General features: G+C 39.0%; 1 protein-coding gene across 2 annotated transcripts in view; it reads left to right on the plus strand.

The window, feature by feature from the left end:
* Ero1a (endoplasmic reticulum oxidoreductase 1 alpha) overlaps nucleotides 1-18,312 on the plus strand; it is a 44,279-nt gene that overhangs the window by 18,532 nt on the left and 7,435 nt on the right. Inside the window, exons 5-13 of one of the 2 annotated variants that reach the window (XM_085698464.2) lie at nucleotides 472-545; nucleotides 627-700; nucleotides 2,668-2,788; nucleotides 3,588-3,634; nucleotides 6,997-7,008; nucleotides 11,691-11,717; nucleotides 11,839-11,931; nucleotides 15,463-15,709; nucleotides 16,358-16,427. In XM_085698464.2, coding sequence (XP_085554590.1) covers nucleotides 472-545; nucleotides 627-700; nucleotides 2,668-2,788; nucleotides 3,588-3,634; nucleotides 6,997-7,008; nucleotides 11,691-11,717; nucleotides 11,839-11,931; nucleotides 15,463-15,709; nucleotides 16,358-16,427 — 765 coding nt within the window. The remainder of the gene's footprint in view (nucleotides 1-471; nucleotides 546-626; nucleotides 701-2,667; nucleotides 2,789-3,587; nucleotides 3,635-6,996; nucleotides 7,009-11,690; nucleotides 11,718-11,838; nucleotides 11,932-15,462; nucleotides 15,710-16,357; nucleotides 16,428-18,312) is intronic. The other variant, XM_085698465.2, reaches the window with a different exon arrangement.

An 18,312-nucleotide genomic window follows, 5' to 3' on the forward strand; every position in this document is an offset into this window, starting at 1 on the left:
AACTTTTCCTTGTGCACATCTTAGTCACTGTTTGTTACTGCCATATTCTTTATTTTTTGAACATAATAGTAAATTGTGCTTCCGACAAAAAACTAAAGGCAAGAAACCTTTCACCCACTTTTTGGATCTAACAGCTCATTTTATGCCAGGTTGAGGCAGAGGCAGGTGGGTCTCTGAGTTTGAAGGCAACCTGATCTACAGAGCGAGTTTCAGGACAGCCAGGCTACACAGACAGAGCTCATTTTACAAGCTTTGAAGCTGGGTTGATAGTGGTATGTAACATGAGTCTTGACTGACTTTAATGCCTGAAAAATATTTAAGGTCGTGTGGCTCATGTCTGTAGTCCAGCATTCGAGAGGTTAAAGAAAGCAGGGAAATGACGTGTTTAAAGGTATGTGACCCTGTCTCAAAAACAAAAGCAAAGCAGCAGTTTTAAAATGTGGTAAATCTGTTTGTTTTTGCCCTGTTCAGTACTCTGAAGAAGCTAACCTCATTGAAGAATGTGAACAAGCTGAGCGGCTTGGCGCAGTGGACGAATCTCTGAGGTGATTTGATCTTCAGGTATTTTGTTTTTCTTCATCACAGCTGACTGGAAAAAGGAATAATGCAATTTTCCTTATTTGAAGTGAGGAAACCCAGAAGGCTGTTCTTCAGTGGACCAAGCATGATGATTCTTCAGACAGCTTCTGTGAAGTTGATGGTATGTTTGTTCCCAGTGATGCCTTAAGAGAAAACCAGCCTGCCCCCTCTTTCCTCTCACCTTCCTTTCCCTCCCCCTCCTTTCCCCTCCCCTCCCCTCCTCTCTCTTCCCCTGTCCTTCCCTTTCTTTAGTTGTATTAAGCATTGAACTCAGGCTTTGGATGTGCTAGGTAAGTCTTTCACCAGAGCCGCTCCATCCAGATGCCGCCCCTCAGTTCTTTTCAGTTAATTTTAAAATCTCAGTCCTAACAGTGTGAAGGGCCCTCAGAAAGCTTAACATCGACTCATACGACTTAGCAGTGGCATTCCTGGTGTGTAACTCAGAAGAACTGAGAAAGACTCAGGCAAAGGTAGACCAGTGTTCATTCAGAAGAGGCACAAGGTAAAATAGTCTATGTGTCTATCACTAGATGCAAACATAATTGAAATGTGTTATGTGTATGTCATACAAATACACATAAATGCCATTGAGCCATAAGAAGGAGTGAGTTTTCAGCAAATGCTACAGTGTGGCAGAACCCTTGAAAATAGTGGGTGAAAGAAGCCAGACACAAAGACAAATGTGGTGTGGCTCACCTGTGAACTGTCTGGAAAAGGCAGAGTCATAGCAACAGAAAATGGATTAGTGGTTAGTAGACGGTCTGGGATAGTATATGGAGAGTTAATTGTTAAATGGTCACAGTTTCTGTTTAGGGCTGTGAAAAGTTTTGGAAACAAAGTGGCAATGATTATACAGCAGTGTGAATGTACTCACGGTTCACTGAATATGGGGAAATGGCTAATTTCATAATAGGTATTTTTACCACAGTAAAAAGAAAATTGAAATTTTCTGTAAAAAATTTACCTCTTAATGTTTTGCAGTTTTATGCATCAAATAATTTATAGTTCTCTCTCTTTTGCATTTTGCAAAAGTAGCTAAAGTATAGGAATGAGGAGAATATCTTCTGTAAATGCTGCTGGATCATTAGCCTTTTCTGTGGCGATGGTCTTTGTGGCTTTTGGTGCAGAGAATTGAACCATGACATCACGTCTGAAGCTGGTGCTGAAACTGGCAACCTTAGAACACATTAGGAGTTTGATCAAGATATCTTGATCTTCTTTTTCTAGTATCTTTTTCTATTTGAATTATTGACCTCTGAATTGGCTAAGCAAAATTAAATCTGAATTTTGAAAGTTTTCTGACTCTTAAGTAGTGAACTAATGAACTTTTAAAAAGTTAGTGAAAAGAGCTGGGCATTGGGCTGGAGAGATGGCTCAGTGGTTAAAAGCACTGCTTGCTCTTCCAAAGGTCCTGAGTTCAATTCCCAGCAACCACATGGTGGCTCACAACCATCTGTAATGAGATCTGGTGCCCTCTTCTGGACTGCAGGAACACATGCAGGCAGAACACCGTATACATAATAAATAAACATAAAAAAAAAAGAGCTGGGCATTGATGGTGGATGCCTTTAATTTCAGCATGGCAGGGGCAGAGGCAAAGTAGAAGCAGGAGAATCTCTTGAGTCACAGGACCACTAGGGCTTTGTAGTGAGACCTTGTCTCGAAACTTATCCCCCACACACAAAAAAGGAAAAGGACTTTAAATTTTTTCAAAAAAAATTTTTGAAGTTTGCACCACCACCGCCCAGCTCTTTTTTCTTTTTTTCCTGCTAGGGATTGAACCCAGGGTTTTGCCTGTGCTAGGCAGTTGCTCTCCTGCTAAACAAACTCTCCTCATTCCCACTAGTCAGTGATGAGCTGCCGTGCTAACGTGGATAGAAACAGACTCATTGTGTAGTTTGTGAGCATTGACTCACATGTTTTCTTAAACTCTAAAACTCATGTATTCCTGTTCTTACCACTTATAAGATCAGGATTTTTTGCAACCAGGTGAACAGTGAATGTGGCTGTTTTCTTCTTCCTATTTTCCTTTATCCTAAAATGTTGTTCTGAAATAGGTGAGATTTAGTGATACATTTTATTTTGCAGACATACAGTCCCCTGATGCTGAGTATGTGGATTTACTCCTTAATCCTGAGCGCTACACAGGCTACAAAGGGCCAGATGCTTGGAGGATATGGAGTGTCATCTATGAAGAAAACTGTTTTAAGTATGTACTATTATCCTAGACTTGTGCAGATCAGGTTCATGTCCTTAGAAGATTGATTTGGACATAGAAATTTAAATGTCATTAACCCAGTTCCCGCTGGGGCACTGACTGCAACAAATACTTATTTCAAGACTTACATAATAGTAGACCTATTTAGTATTGGAACCACTGAGCAAACATTCCTGAGTGAATTAGAGTGGATTATAGGGTCTCCTTATGTAGATGAAGTAATTCGGAACCAGGGCTTTGCTTCATTCACCAAGATCACTATAGTCAGTGGTGGGGTGTAGATTAGAATCGCAGTTTAAGAGGTTTTCATTACTCTCCTCTTGCCTTTCTGTGGCCACAGTTATTTTCTCCTGTTCAAGTTAAACTGAGTTCAGAGAATAGCTCTGAGGTGATATTTTGTAATCACTGTGCACTGTGTTAAACATACCATGGACATTGCTTCTCTAGTTCTTATGGTAACAATTTATTATAGTCATAACTGCTTACGGATGGAGAATCAGACTTAAGCTAGGTGTGTGTTCAGTGCTTAGGGGAAGCATTCCGTTTGTTCTCTTAACCAGTGCAATGGACATTGATTGCTGGGTGACCGAGAAATGCTTAAGGTTCTTCACTTGGAAACTTGAAGGCTCTAAAGAATGTGCTAGCTAACTTTGGGGAAAAACCTGTGTGTGCATTTGAGTGTTTAAGTGCGTGCATTTCTATGTGCATGCGCATGTGTGATTCTCTCAGGGATAAAACCTTTGCATGATAAAATGCTGGTGTTCATACAGTACAATTCTTTTGTTTGTAGACCGCAAACAATTCAAAGGCCTTTAAATCCTTTGGCTTCTGGTCAAGGTGAGTTACTTGCGTTGCTATTGTTAATAAACCAAGCTAGTGAGCCTGGGTTAGAGTAGAGGAAGCAGGGTTGAGTGGCAAGGGTGGCTGAAGTCATGTAGTCCACTGGTCCTGTTTCTAGAGAAGTTATATCTCACGCTTGTGAAGGCACAGCTGGTTTTCTTAAGGATAGTCATGGTTTTAGACCATTGTAATATGAAGATTAGGTTATGTATTTATTGTCTGATTTTGCAACACACTGTGTAGTTGTTTGATTACTTCAGATTTGTTTAGCCTCCAAATAAATGAATATCCAAATCATTTACCTAATTTTTCAAAAATCTTGAACTGGGACGTTTAATGGTACGGTGCTTGGTCAGTATGTCTCAGGTCCTGGGCTTGACTCCCAGCCAAACAAGAAACAAAACAAAACAAAAAACCCTCAAGTAAAAGGCTTTAAATTCTATTCATATTCCATGTATGGTCTGATTGTAAATCTACATGGTTTTATATCTCACTGACAGTTTTCACTGTCTATATACACTCAATATCTGGTCTACATGCTACCTTTCCCAACACATCTTCCTTCCCAAGTGGAAGTCATCTTTGGCTCTTTCTGAAACAGTCTATGCTGTGTTTCCCTCCTTCAGATAACCTGCTTACTGGGAGCATCATTATGCTATGTGTGTGTGTTTGTATGTATATACACATATGTATACATATATGTGTGTATGTATGTATCCATAATCCCTTAGTACTTTGGGATATGGGCAGCAATTATTTCAGTATAGAACCTGGTAATTATGGAGTAAGTTGCTAGATAAATGATTATGGGAATTGTTTTCTCCAATGAATAATTTGAATAATTCTTTACAAGAATTAGGGAAATTGAAACATTTTATAATTATAACGTCAATAAAACAGTTTGACTTTGGATATTGTTGAGAGCTGTGAAAAGAATCAGTTATTCTTGCTGCAAATGATTCTTTACCATGTGCAAGGCATTACGTAGATGCCAAGGGTACTTACTGCCTTCTCAGGTAGTAAGCATTCATGTCCTTATTGCCTTAGTTACTTCTCTTCTGTTGTGGAGAGTCACCATGACCAAGGCAAAGCATTTAGTTGAGGGCTTACGTTTTCAGAGGGTCGTAAAGTCCATGACCATCATGGTAGGCAGCATGCAACAGGCAGAGGTTGCGGCTGGAGAGAAGCTGAGAGCTCACACTTGACCCACAAATACAAGGCAGAGGGAGAACTAAGCTGAATGGCCTGGGCTTTTCAAACCCTAAAACCCAAACCCAGTGACAAACTCCCTTGAACAAAGCCATATCTCCTACTCTTTCCCAAACAGTTTGGAGACCAAACTTTGAAACACAAGAGCATGTAGGGACCATTCTTATTCAGACCATCAGTTACTTTCTTCCAGTATGAATTTACTGATACAGTCCTTGAGCCGAGTGTTGGTAGTGAAATCCCAGCATTCGAAGGACAGAGGCAGGAGGATCTCTGTGAGTTCTAGGCCAGCCTGGTCTACAGAGTGAGCTCCAGGATACCCAAGCTGCAAAGAAATCCTGTCTCGAAAAACAACAAAACAAGCAAAAATTCTTTGGTGCACTTTCACCAAATATGTAAGGTTTCACTTTCTTAGTTTGTTTGAGAAGATGCTGTCAGTTCGCACACACTGACTGCTGTCAGGCAGTTAGGAAGAAAGAACATTTTAGGTTGTATAGAGTTGTATGTGGTGACTCAGTGGAAGCTTCGTAGATAAATGTTTATTATGAACGCACATTGTGACTTAGTCATCATCACCCATTTTAGTCAGAATGGGAGCAACTTCAATATTTACCAAAAACTGGCCACATGATGTATGTGTAGGGACACAATATTATACAGCTATAACAGACATTGTTATGAATTTGTGTTTATTTAGATAAAGGATGATCTTTAACATCTTTAACAGCACAGTGAAGGAAAAAAGTATATATGAAAGCAGGTCTCTAGTTTATAGAACATTATCTCTAAATACTTACACACACACACACATAAAAATCACAGTTTTAAAAATAAAAATTGTATTTGTCATGCATATAAAACACTGATACCTATGAAACCTTTAATCCCAGCACTTGGGAGGCAGAGGGAGGCGGATCTCTGTGAGTCTGAGACTAGCCTGGTCTACAGAGTAAGTTCAAGGACTAGCTCTGTAGCTACTGAGAAACCCTGTCTTGAAAAACCAAAAAAAAAAAAAAAAAGACATCCATGATGTTTTATGTTTTACAAACAACAGTGATGCTCAAGAAAAACACAAGGTGAACTTGTGAACTTGATGCTATCAGTGGAGGTTTTAATGTCTCAATGATGCTTTGTCTGGAATTTTTTTTTAAACTCTAACAGACTTTTGCCTATATATTACGGCTTCTGATTTTGTTTCTTTATGGGAATCCTTTTTGCAGGCTTTTTTTTTTTTTTTTTTTTTGGTGGGGGCGAGCTTTGAGGCAGGGTTTCTCTGCGTCGGTCTGGTTGTCCTGGAACTCTGTACACCTGGCTGGCCTCAAACTCACAAATATCTGCCTGCTTCTGTGTCTTGAATGCTGGGGTCATAGGTGTATGCCACCACCGCCTGGCTCTTTCTGAGAATTCTGTGTGTGTGAATGAATGTTTGAGTCTCTGTCTATACGGTTTCTTGTTTTCTTTTTTTAGGGGTCGACTCTTTTTCCCCCCGCTTGTTTTGTCCTATCCAGGTTTATTTCTTTTTATTTTATCCTTTTTTTAAATGTGCCTTTTGTTTTCTAATGTGAAAGAACAAGAAAGGGTGTGGATTTGGATAAGTGAGGAGGTGGGGAGGTTCTGGGAGGAGCTGGGGAGGGGAAAATGTGATCAGAAAATACTGCATGAAAAATTTTTTCAATAAGAAAATATAACTTAAAAAAGAAAAATAGGGAAAAATGAAGATATTTCAGTAGTAAGCAGCTCCATACAATCTGCTGCACTGTGAAGCATTTGGATTTTATAGTCTTTGAAGACATTCCTAAGGTTAAATCTTCTGTCCCTCTTGGGGTTCAAAGCAGCAGTAGTGCAGGTCTTTAGCTAGAACTGTGTTGTAGGTTAGGGTAATAAGTGTAGAACACTGCTGGCTGAGTGGACACGGGAGCTGCAGCTGCTCCCGGTGCTGTGCGTCCCCTCCTGTGAGGGCGCGTGAGTTCCATGAGCCTAGCTATGGCTCGACAGAGTGCTGGCTCTGGCACTCCTTCTGTTGATTGCCCTTGTGTGGATGCACTGACCGACTACAACGGATCGTTGTTATATTATTTTCGTGTAAGTGTAGCATTTCATAATCGTTTAGAAGTGGTTTATAATAATTCATGTTTTGTTTTGTTTTTCAGGAAAAAGTAAAGGTATGTACCTGATCTTGTATTTTATACACCAGGTCTGCTTGGGTGTCGAGATGTGTGTTCCGGTGTTGTGGCTATGCTGCATTTCTTTCCACTTCCTCTGACACTCAGAATATCTCCTCCTCCCACTGCTCTAGAGATAGCCATAACCCAGGCTGGCCTGGAGCTCCTTCCTTATACAGCTCAGCATATTGAATTCTGATAGCCCTCTTGTGTGTCTTAAGAACATGAGCTCTTAATTTTTACTTTTTTTTTTTCTAAAGTGCTGGAGGTGAAAGAAGAGATGAGAGAGAAAGGCCTGTGTTTAGAGTCCCACAGGCAGTTCAGGTGTGTGCTTTACCACAAGCTGTGGAAGCCGTAGAAAGCATCTTCTTAACTAGCTGAGGCATGGGCTGTGCTGGGACTTACCAGGGAGGGTCTGAACATTTTTTCAAGTATTCATTCCAGAGCTGGTTTTTAAGGTACATGCTGAATCTTGGGTTTAGTTATCATTGCCAAGTTTACATTAATAGGAATGTTAAGCTTTCAAATATATTTCAGAGTTGCTTTGCCTTTCAAAGAATTTTTTTTTGCTTTAGTGGTGAGATTGAAATAGTTTTTGCTATCTAAACACTATGTATGTTGTTAACTGAGCCTTAAGGTACAGGTTAATAATTCCAGCTTCTTGGGAGGCTGAGGCAGGAGGATTGCAAGTTCCAGGCAGTCTGGATGAATTAATTAGTGAGGCCCTGTGAGAAAAACGAGGGAAAGATTGAAAAGTCCTTGTTTAAGTTCTCTGCATCAACACACAGATAGACAAACAGACGGACCCACTGTACTGAGTCTGTGCTTGCTTGGCCTTAGTCCATTTAGATGAAAATGTTGAACATGAAGTATCTTCTCTCTTCCTCAAAATCTCTTGTTTTTGAGACATTATTCTTATGTTTAATTTTATATGTATTTATTTACTTAGTGTATGTATGTGGGTGCATGTTGCCATATGCCTTTACCTCCTGAGCCACCTGGAAGCCCATACTTTTATGAACTATTTGTGCATTATGTTCAAAAGACAGTATGATATTCTGATAGCATTACTGTTTTATTATCATTTTAATAATGGATAATTTTGTCTTATGTAGCTGCTTCAGTTACTCTAATGAAAAGTGCAGTTGTGCTGTGGCAGCCCAGTGAACTGCTGAGGCATATGTGAACAGCTGAAGGGAGATGCTGGAAAGTGACAGAGTTTCTCAGGCACCTGCCTCTGTTTGCACTGCAGAAGTGACCCCGCAGCTTTGGTCTGAATTACTGTACTCTCCTTGGGCAGTAGCCTAGTTCTGTGCTACATTCTAGACATGCTAGAGGGGTCTTTTTATGAGCGAAAGGACCATTTATCCATAGAGATCTTGATCCTTAGAGAACTGATCCATTCATAAGTATTGCATTGATTTTGTTCACAGGGTAAATGGCTACTCCTACGCATTAAGTGATTATTTAACTGCATTATGGTCAGGTCAAGTTGAGGGGCTTTCAAAACTTTTTTTATTTAAGATGTATTCTTTTGGACCTGAGCACAAATGCTTGCTTCCCACCCCAAATGCTTGAGACACACGCACAATAATAATTATTCTTAACCAGGCATGGTTATGCACACCTTTAATCCCAGCACTCAGGAAGTAGAGGCAGGTGGATCTCTGAGTTTGAGGCCAGCCTGGTCTACAGAGCAAGTTCCAGGACAGCTCGGGAAACACAGAAAAACCGTGTCTTGAAAAAAATAAAACCAACACAAACAAACAAACAAACAAACAGAATAAAAGAATAGAATTTATTCTTTGTGAGTGAATGCACACCACACTAGTTCTTAGAAGTTACAGATTGTGTTAGTCACCATGTGGTTGGTGGAAATCAAACCCAGGTTCTCTAGAAGGACAACAGGTACTCTTAACCCTGGAACTATCTTTCTCTCCACCCCCCTATTGTAAAAGGAATTCTGATTAGAGCTCAGACTTCGCAATTGCTAGATTAGTGCTCTGTCCTGGCTGCCTGCTCCGTCCTCATGTCAAGTTGAGAACAACCATTCCAGGGGAAACTTAACTGAGAATGCCATCGGAGGGTTAGGTCCCAAGCAATATGACCTCATAGTTCCCTAATTCTGGTCCGACAACTGGAGTGGAGGGGGCTTTTCATGAAGAAACAAACTACTTGTAGTATCACAATCCCTAAATAACGGTGTGTATGGGATTATTGTAAACAATTTTAAAATACAATTTTTTTCTAAATCCTCCTAAATATCTTGGGAAGAATAATTTTTGTCTTCGTTTTATAATTGAGGAAAACAAGTTCCAGAGAGGGTTAGGAGCAGCGTGACTGAAATCTGTGAGTTATAAGACCTAGATGCCACACTCCTGGTTATGATTTCATACTGCTGCACTGTGGGGCATTGTGACACTTCTGATAAATTCATAATCATTGTGAACTTATGTATATATATTATATACATAATATATTATACATAATATATATGTATATACATAATATATACATAATAATATATATTATGCATAATATATATGTATATACATAATATATACATGATAATACATATTATGCATAAGAACATATGTTTGTATATATAATTATTAGAATATATTACATAAATATATTTTGTAGATAATTATGTAGTAATATATATAATATGTATTATGCACACAAACATATGTCTTTATATAAACAAGCATATGTTCTTATCTGGTCCTTGTGATTATTAGCTAGATTCTAGTTTGCTTTTTTGTTACTGTTAAACATCATGAGCCGAAAACAAATGAGATAGGAAAGAGTTTTTAGTTTACAAGTTACAGTCCATCCTTGAGGGAAGTCAAGGCAGGGGCGTGAAGCAGAAATGTATGGAGGAATGTACCTGCTGGCTGCTTCCTCTGTTTGCTCAGCTCCCTTCCTCATAGTCTCAGGCCCAGCTGCCTAGGGATTTAACTGCCCTCAGGGGACTGGGCCGGCTACACCTGCTAGTAACCGGGCCCCACAGACACGCCCCAGGACAGACTGCTGGAGGGAATCCCTCAGCTGAAGTGCCTTCTTCCCAAGTGTGTGGACACCTGAAACTGTGACAGTATTATTGCATTTTTAAAGATTTGTTTCATTTTTAATTATATTTATATGTGTGTCTCTGTGTGCTATGTGCACATGAATGCGGTGATTCTGGAGGCCAGAAGAGGGTGCCAGACTGTCTGGACCTGGAGTTCCGTGCCCCCATGATCTGCCTGACATGGGTGCTGGGAAATGAGCTCAGGTCCTCTGCAGAGCAGCACGTGCTCTTAGCCACTGACCTTCTCTCCAACCCATACTTTTCTTTTTCCGTTTTGATTGTTAAAAATATTCTTTTAATTTTTATCTTTTAGTTACTGGCATGACTGAACAGTTTATTATCAACTATTCTATTTGTAATTTTCCTTTCCCCATTTATCCTTTAATGGGTATTTTAACATTTTATTGTTTATGAACTTTTATATATTTATATTTGGGATATTAGCCCTTTGTCATGCTTGCAACATATATTTTATCCAGGTTGCTTGCATTTCGGTTGCTTTTGTTTATATAGTCTTCTGACTAACAAATGGAAGTTTTTATATAGTTGAGTTTATCATTCTTATTTCTTTTATAGATTTATGCTTGGTTTATTATCATTTTAAACAACATTAGTAAGATAAAAGGGTCCCGGCATAATAGTTTTATCATTGCAACAGCAAATATCGAATGAGCGATGTAATTTCTTACATACTTTATGAAACGTTTAACATATTTTCATGTTATTGCTCTATTTCTTTGTCAATTTCGATAGTTTGTGTTCATTTTACCATATCATCTAGTTGAATATCCTGTTAACTCAGGCATTACTGACAGATTTTATGACTTAAGACCTTAAAATTAAAATAGTAACCTTTCTGCAAATTCCTCGTCTTCTTCCCATCTTATTTCTTTAGAGCATAATTCTGAAACCAGAATTAGTAAGCTTTACTGTGTTGGCAGTGTTGCCGTTAGGCCCAGACAGGAGCTGTTTCAGCCCTGCCCGCTGCGCTGTGGACGTGGTGAACTGCATGAGGCTCTGTTACAGCTGCAGTCATCTACAGGGTTGGCTTCTTCTTAGCTTAACGTATGTGAAAGTACTTACTTCTTAAAGCATAGATTGCTATGAAAATTTATCTAGCTAAGCAGTCTTGCTAGATTTAGTGTGTGTGTTAAAGTGGGAGAGAGGTCTTAGGGGTTGAGCCCAGGGGTCATAAACATGTAATCAAGTGATATACCAGAATGACATTTCTCAGACCTGTAATTCTACAGTTTGATATCACATAAAATGTTAGCGACAAGGGTCTGAGGGCAGAGCAGCGCTTCCTGGATCCACGTCCAACCTTCTTTTCCTTTGAAGAAATTGTAAGATTCAGACCTTTAGCTGGAACAATTTTTTTCCCCACCCCGAGACAGGGTTTCTCTGTAGCTTTGGAGCCTGTCCTGGAACTATCTCTTGTAGACCAGGCTAGTCTGGAACTCACAGAGGTCCACCTGCCTGGGCCTCTTGAGTGCTGGGATTAAAGGCGTGCGCCACCACTGCTTGACTAGCTGGAACAATCTTTAAAACACTTGAAAATTTATATCTTGGTGTTATGAAAAAGCTATGACAATTTTTCTTTTCATTTCAGAGAACACTTTTTACAGCTGGCTAGAAGGTAAATCAGAAACTTTTAAACAAATTTAAATGGTAAAGTTTTTCATTTTTAAAGTCGTGAAATCTTAAATTACCAAGATTCACATACAAAATTTTATTTTTGACCCATTGGTTTCTTTTAGGCCTCTGTGTAGAAAAGAGAGCATTCTACAGGCTTATATCTGGTCTCCATGCAAGCATTAATGTACATTTGAGTGCAAGGTATCTTTTACAAGGTATGTACTTTTAAAATCTTAAATGCACTTATTTTTAGGTATTTTTTTAATTGATATTTATTGAGCCCTACATTTTTCTCTGCTCCCCTTCCTGTCTCTCCCCTCCCTCCTTCAGCCCTTTCCCCTCAAGGTACTCAGGAGATCTTGTCTTTTTCTACTTTCTACTTCCCATGTAGATTAGATCTATGTAAGTCTCTCTCAGTGTCCTCATTGTTGTCTGAGTTCTCTGGGATTGTGATTTGTAGGCTGGCTTTCTTTGCTTTATGTTTAAAAACCACCTATAAGTGAGTACATGTAATGATTGTCTTTCTGTGTCTGGGTTACCTCACTCAAAATAATGTTTTCTAGATCCAACCATTTGCCTGCAAAAGTCAAGATGTCATTATTTTTTCCTGCTGTATAGTACTCCACTGTGTAAATGTACCACATTTTCCTTATCCATTCTTCGGGTCAGGGGATATTTAGGCTGTTTCCAGGTTCTGGCTATGACAAACAAAGCTGCTGTGAACATAGTTGAGCACATGTCCTTGTGGCACAATTGAGCATCCTTTGGATATATACTCAAAAGTGGTATTACTAGGTCTTGAAGAAGGTTGTTTCCTAATTTTCTGAAAAATCGCCACACTTGACATCCAAAGGGAATCCAGCTTGCATTCCCACCAACAATGCAGAAGTGTTCCCTTTTCCCCACAACCTCTCCAGCATAAGTTGTCATCAGTGTTTTTGATCTTGGCCATTCTTACAGGTGTAAGATGGAATCTCAGAGTTGTTTTGATTTGCATTTTTCTGATGACTAAGGATATTGAACATTTCCTTAAGTGTCTTTCAGCCATTTTAGATTCCTCTGTTGAGAGTTCTCTGTTTAGGTCTGTACTCCATTTTTTTAAATTGGATTATGTGTTCTTTTGGTGTCCAGTTTCTTGAGTTCTTTGTATAATTTGGAGATCAGACCTCTGTCTGATGTGGGGTTAGTGAAGATCTTTTCCCATTCTGTAGACTGTCGTTTTGTCTTGTTGACTGTGCCCTTTGCTTTACAGAAGCTTTTCAGTTTCAGGAGGTCCCATTTATTAATTGTTTCTCTCAGTGTCTGTGCTGCTGGGGTTCTATTTAGGAAGTGGTTCTCTGTGCCAGTGCGTTCAAGTGTACTTACCACTTTCTCTTCTATAAGGTTCAGTGTGGCTGGCTTTATGTTGAGGTCTTTGATCCATTTGGACTTGAGTTTGTGCATGGTGATAGATATGGGTGTATTTTCATTCTAACATGTTGATATCCAGTTCTGCCAGCACCACTTGTTAAATATACTTTCTTTTTTCATTTTATATATATATATATTTTTAATATTTATTTATTTATTTAGTATATAATATCTGTCTGCATGTATGCCTGAAGGCCAGAAGAGGGCACCAGACCTCATTACAGATGGTTGTGAGCCACCATGTGGTTGCTGGGAATTGAAATCAGGACCTTTGGAAGAGCAGGCAATGCTCTTAACTGCTGAGCCATCTCTCCAGCCCCCATTTTATATTTTTTGCTTCTTTGTCAAAAATCAGGTGTTCCAATGGAGTGTGGATTGATGTCCGGGTCTTCCATTTGATTCCATTTGTCCTCCTTTCTGTTCTTATGCCAATGCCAGGCTATCTTCAGTACTATAGCTCTGTAGTAGAGTTTGATGTCAGGGATTGTGATGCCTCCAGAAGTTCTTTTATTGCATAGGATTGTTTTGGCTATCCTGGGTTTTTTGCTTTTCCATATGAATGAAGTTGAGTACCGTTCTTTCGAGGTCTTTGAAGAATTTTGTTGGGATTTTGATGGGCATTGTGTTGAATCTGTGTTTTTAGGTATTAACATTTTCTTGGTGTTTACGTGGATGTAAAACAGACCTGTTTGACTATCGGGCAGTAAGAATCCACTTGTAAATGGCTGTGATCAGGAAGGTAGAGCTGTGTGCAGTTGAATGGCTCCATATATTACTAACTCTCTCAAAATACACCCAAGAGCACTGTTTGTTACCACAGGAGAGCCTTTATTTATGTGCAGACTTTAATGGCTACAGCATTATCTGCTGTTCTTCATGGTTCAGGATGCTTGTAGAAAGTTGAACCATGGTTGATTTTCCCAGTAACTTACTTCTTCTGGACTTGGGAAATATTTTACCTTTTAGAAACAAAATGGAAACTGATTTGAAATAGTGCTTTAAATTTGTTAGTAATTTCAGATAGTCACTCCAAACAATCTCCTTTTATTTCTAATTATATGTACCTATGTGAGTTATGTGCATGTGAATACGGATGCCTTAAGAGCCAGAGGTGTCAGGTCCTCATGGAGCAGGAGTTACAGGCAATTGTGAGCTGCCATGGATTCTGGGACCAAGTTATGGTGCTCTTAACTGCTCAGCTACCTCTCCAGCTTAGCAACTCATTTTTAATTAGATATTTTGATTTTATGATTGTTGATATTCAGAAATTTGATTTTTATCAAAACCCATTTTCTCTGTAAATATTTGATTTATTTTGCCTTTAAGAATGGGTTCTCTGGGGCTGGAGAGATGGCTCAGTAGTCGGGAGGACTGACTGCTTTTCCAGAGGACTCGGGTTCGATTCCCAGTACACACATGGCAGCTCACAACAGTCTGTCATTCCAGGTCCAGAGGACCCAACGCCCAGGGTAAAACACCAATGTGCATAAAATAAAAATAAATAAATTAAAAATAAGAATGGGTTCCAGAAGACAAAATTCTTTCTACAGAATTTCTAAATTATTTATCTATCTATCTATTCATTCATTCATTCATTCATTCATCTACCTACCTATCTATCTATCTCATCCATCCCTCTCTATCTATCTCTCTATCTCTATGTATCTATGTATCTATCTATGTATCTATCTATGTATCTATCTATCTATCTATCTATCTATCTATCTATCTATCTATCCATCCATCCATCCATCCATCCATCCATCCATCCATCCATCCATCCATCCATCCATCCATCACTTTGTAGTTTTTCAAGCAGAGTTTCTCTGTGTCCTGGAATTCACTCCGTAGACCAGGTTGGCCTCGAAGTCACTGAGATATATGAGATATCTCAGCACTCTTGAGTGCTGAGATTAAAGGTATGCGCCACCACTGCCCAGCCATTTTTTTTTTCATTTTTCTTATTTTTCCCTTCCTTCCTTCCTTCCTTCCTTCCTTCCTTCCTTCCTTCCTTCCTTCCTTCCTTTCTTTCTTTCTTTCTTTCTTTTTCAAGGTCTTGTAGCTTTGTCTGTCCTGGCACTGTATCTAGAACAAGCTGGCCTTGAACTCACAAACTCACAAAGAGTCACCTGCTTCTGCCTGGAATTAAAGGTGTATACTACCATGTTTGGTTTATGACAGAATTTTTAAAGACTAAACTTAAAAAAAAATTCTTGGTTGAATTAATGTATTTTAAATTACAAAATGAAATTAACTTTTATAAATATGAATAGCCCCTTATAATTAAAAGGAAAATTACTCATCTGTACACTTGAATCACTTAACGTTCTTCTTAGATACTTGGCTGGAGAAGAAGTGGGGCCACAACGTGACGGAGTTCCAGCAGCGCTTCGATGGGGTTTTGACTGAAGGCGAAGGCCCTCGGCGGCTGAAGAATTTGTACTTCCTGTACTTGATAGAGTTAAGGGCTCTTTCGAAAGTGCTCCCGTTTTTTGAGCGCCCAGATTTTCAGCTCTTCACGGGAGATAAAGTTCAGGATGCAGAAAACAAAGCGTTACTTTTGGAGATTCTTCATGAAATCAAGTAGGTTCTATATTCTACAATGTATACATTAGCATAGAGGCGAGGGGTGGTGTCCAAAGTAACTGCATTGTTTAGAGTAGGAAACATCTTTAAAATAATATAACTATAGTTCTGTTCATTGGACTTTAGAACTTTTTGGTTTTTTTGAGATGGTTAGATTCTTCTGCTCAGCCTCCTAGGAGCTGGGAAATAGGTGTTTATTGCCATACTTGGCCTTCCCAGATCTTTTCTTGGTTTTACTTTGACCTGTGTATTACAACTTTTTTTTTTTTTTTTTTTTTTTTTTTTTTTGACACAGTTTGTAATTCTGGCAGTCCTGGAACTTGCTTTGTAGACCAGACTGGCCTTGAACTCAACTGCTCCACCTGCCTCTGCCTCGCAAGGGCTGGGATTAAAGGCACTACCACCTGGGGCTTTGTTTTGTTTAAGTTCTTAATATCAGCATTATTTTTATTTGCACAGTCTAAGTTTGGTGTTAGACTTCTAATACACTTAGCATTTAGATTTGAGGATAAGTATTTGTTTGCATTTTTGGTGTTACTGATTTTTATTCTATTTTAATTATTTATCACTGACCAGTAAAATAGATTAGCATGACTTTCGAGAATTATAATACATGAACATGACCCTTCTCTGTTTAAAACACAGGTCATTTCCTTTGCATTTTGATGAGAACTCATTTTTTGCTGGGGATAAGAATGAAGCACATAAACTAAAGGTAATTGTACTTCAGCTTTATGGCTAGATACAGCCTGCTGAGTATGTGGGTGTGAGTGTAAAATCATGTGTTGGGGGAGGCAAATATAGAGGCATTGTGAGAGGCCTCTCACAATGAGAGAGATGCATTGGGACGGGAGCTTGGTCAGAGCACTGGCTTTCCATTGGGGGAAGCTTTAGTGGCCTTTTGCTCACGAGGACGCCTAATAAATAGGCGTGCATTATGTGTTCAGAACTGTGAAGAGTAGAGCTAAAGTTTCACCACAGAAGGGTAAGTCAGGGCATGAACTTGTCACTTCGGTGTTTTTATTGTTCCTTATGAAATAATAAATATCAAGGTATCACAGCACTCCACAAACAACCTGAATATCAATTAAAAAATAAATTTAAAATATAAATAGGTATTTATACTTAATAACAAATCTTTACTTCTAGCTCAGCGGGTTTGGTATATCTGTAGCACTCTTCTCTGTTTCTCATCTCGATGAAAGAAGCTAATTTAATTACCTTGCAAAGAAAGTTCTTTTTGTACATACTGTTGAGATGAGCTGTTCCTGATTGCCACCTCTTTTCTCTTCAGCTTATACCTCAGTGGTTAGTCACACACACACACACACACACACACACACACACACACACATCGCCCCAGCTTCCAGGGACTGCAGAGTGAGGGGGAAGATACCACAGTAATTCAGCCTGGTCTACAGGGCGAGTTCCAGGACAGCCAGGACTGTTACACAGAGAAACCCTGTTTTGAGAAACAACAACAACAACAACAACAACAAACCCAAACCAAACCAAAACACAGAGTTTGCTGCTGTTTTCAATATGCTACTTATTTCTATTTCGCTTGCTAGTTCCTTGGAGAGTATTTTGACATCAGCTTTTTTTTAGACTGTACAAATTAGACATATTTCTCACAGTGTTTCAGTTTGATCCAAATTCCAAAACATTTGGTTTTTATGTGCTTTGAAGTTTAGGTATAGTTCCTATAGGAAAAAAACTTATAGAAAAATTAAAAACAATTATTGCTGATTTACTTTTAAAAGCTTTCTGTTAAACACAGATGTGAAAATTCTTCATAAATTCATTTTTCTGGGTAGTGGTGCTGCACACCTTTAATCCCAGCACTTGGGAGGAAGAGGCAGGTGGATCTCTGTGAGTTTGAGAGCAGCCTAGTTTACAGGGTGAGTTCCAGGACAGCCAGAGTTATACAGAGAAGCCCTCTCTCGGAAAAACAAATTAAGGTTGTATTATATTAATTACAGAATGCTCGGCCTATAGCTCAGGCTTATTACTAACTAGCTCTTACATTTAAATTAACCCATTTCTATTAGTCTACATTTTGCCCTGTCGTTTTGTGGCTTTACCTGTTCCCTAGCACATATTGCTTCCCTGGTGGCTGGCTCGTGTCTCTCCTGCCCTTCTTTCTCCCCGTATCTCCATTTTGTTTTCCCACCTGTCTTTATTCTGCCTTGCTGTAGGCCAAAACAACTTCCTTACTAACCAACGACACATATGCATACATACAGAAGGATTATTTCACAGCAATAATTTAATAATTATAGTGTTTGGAGCAGAATAGGGTCTGAAGGTTTATAAATCACTTGAGAATTTTGGCAAGAACCGGTCAGTTGACTTTGATCATTCTGCCAAATGACCATAATACATAATGAGAAACTGGGTGTGCCAGTGTTCATCTGTAGTCCTGACTGGCTGGAAGGTGAGCAAGGAGACAGTTGGAGTTCAGATATCCAATGCCTGATTCTCGTCTTAATAATTTAATTTCTGATTATTTTAAGGATTGCATATTTTTCTGATTAGAGATAATTTTTATAATGCATACAGTGTTCTGTCTGCATGTATGCCTACATGCCAGAAGAAGG

Source organism: Myodes glareolus, chromosome 12 (assembly GCF_982192425.1).
Source record: "Myodes glareolus chromosome 12, mMyoGla1.1, whole genome shotgun sequence".
In the NCBI taxonomy this organism is placed as follows: Eukaryota; Metazoa; Chordata; class Mammalia; order Rodentia; family Cricetidae; genus Myodes; species Myodes glareolus.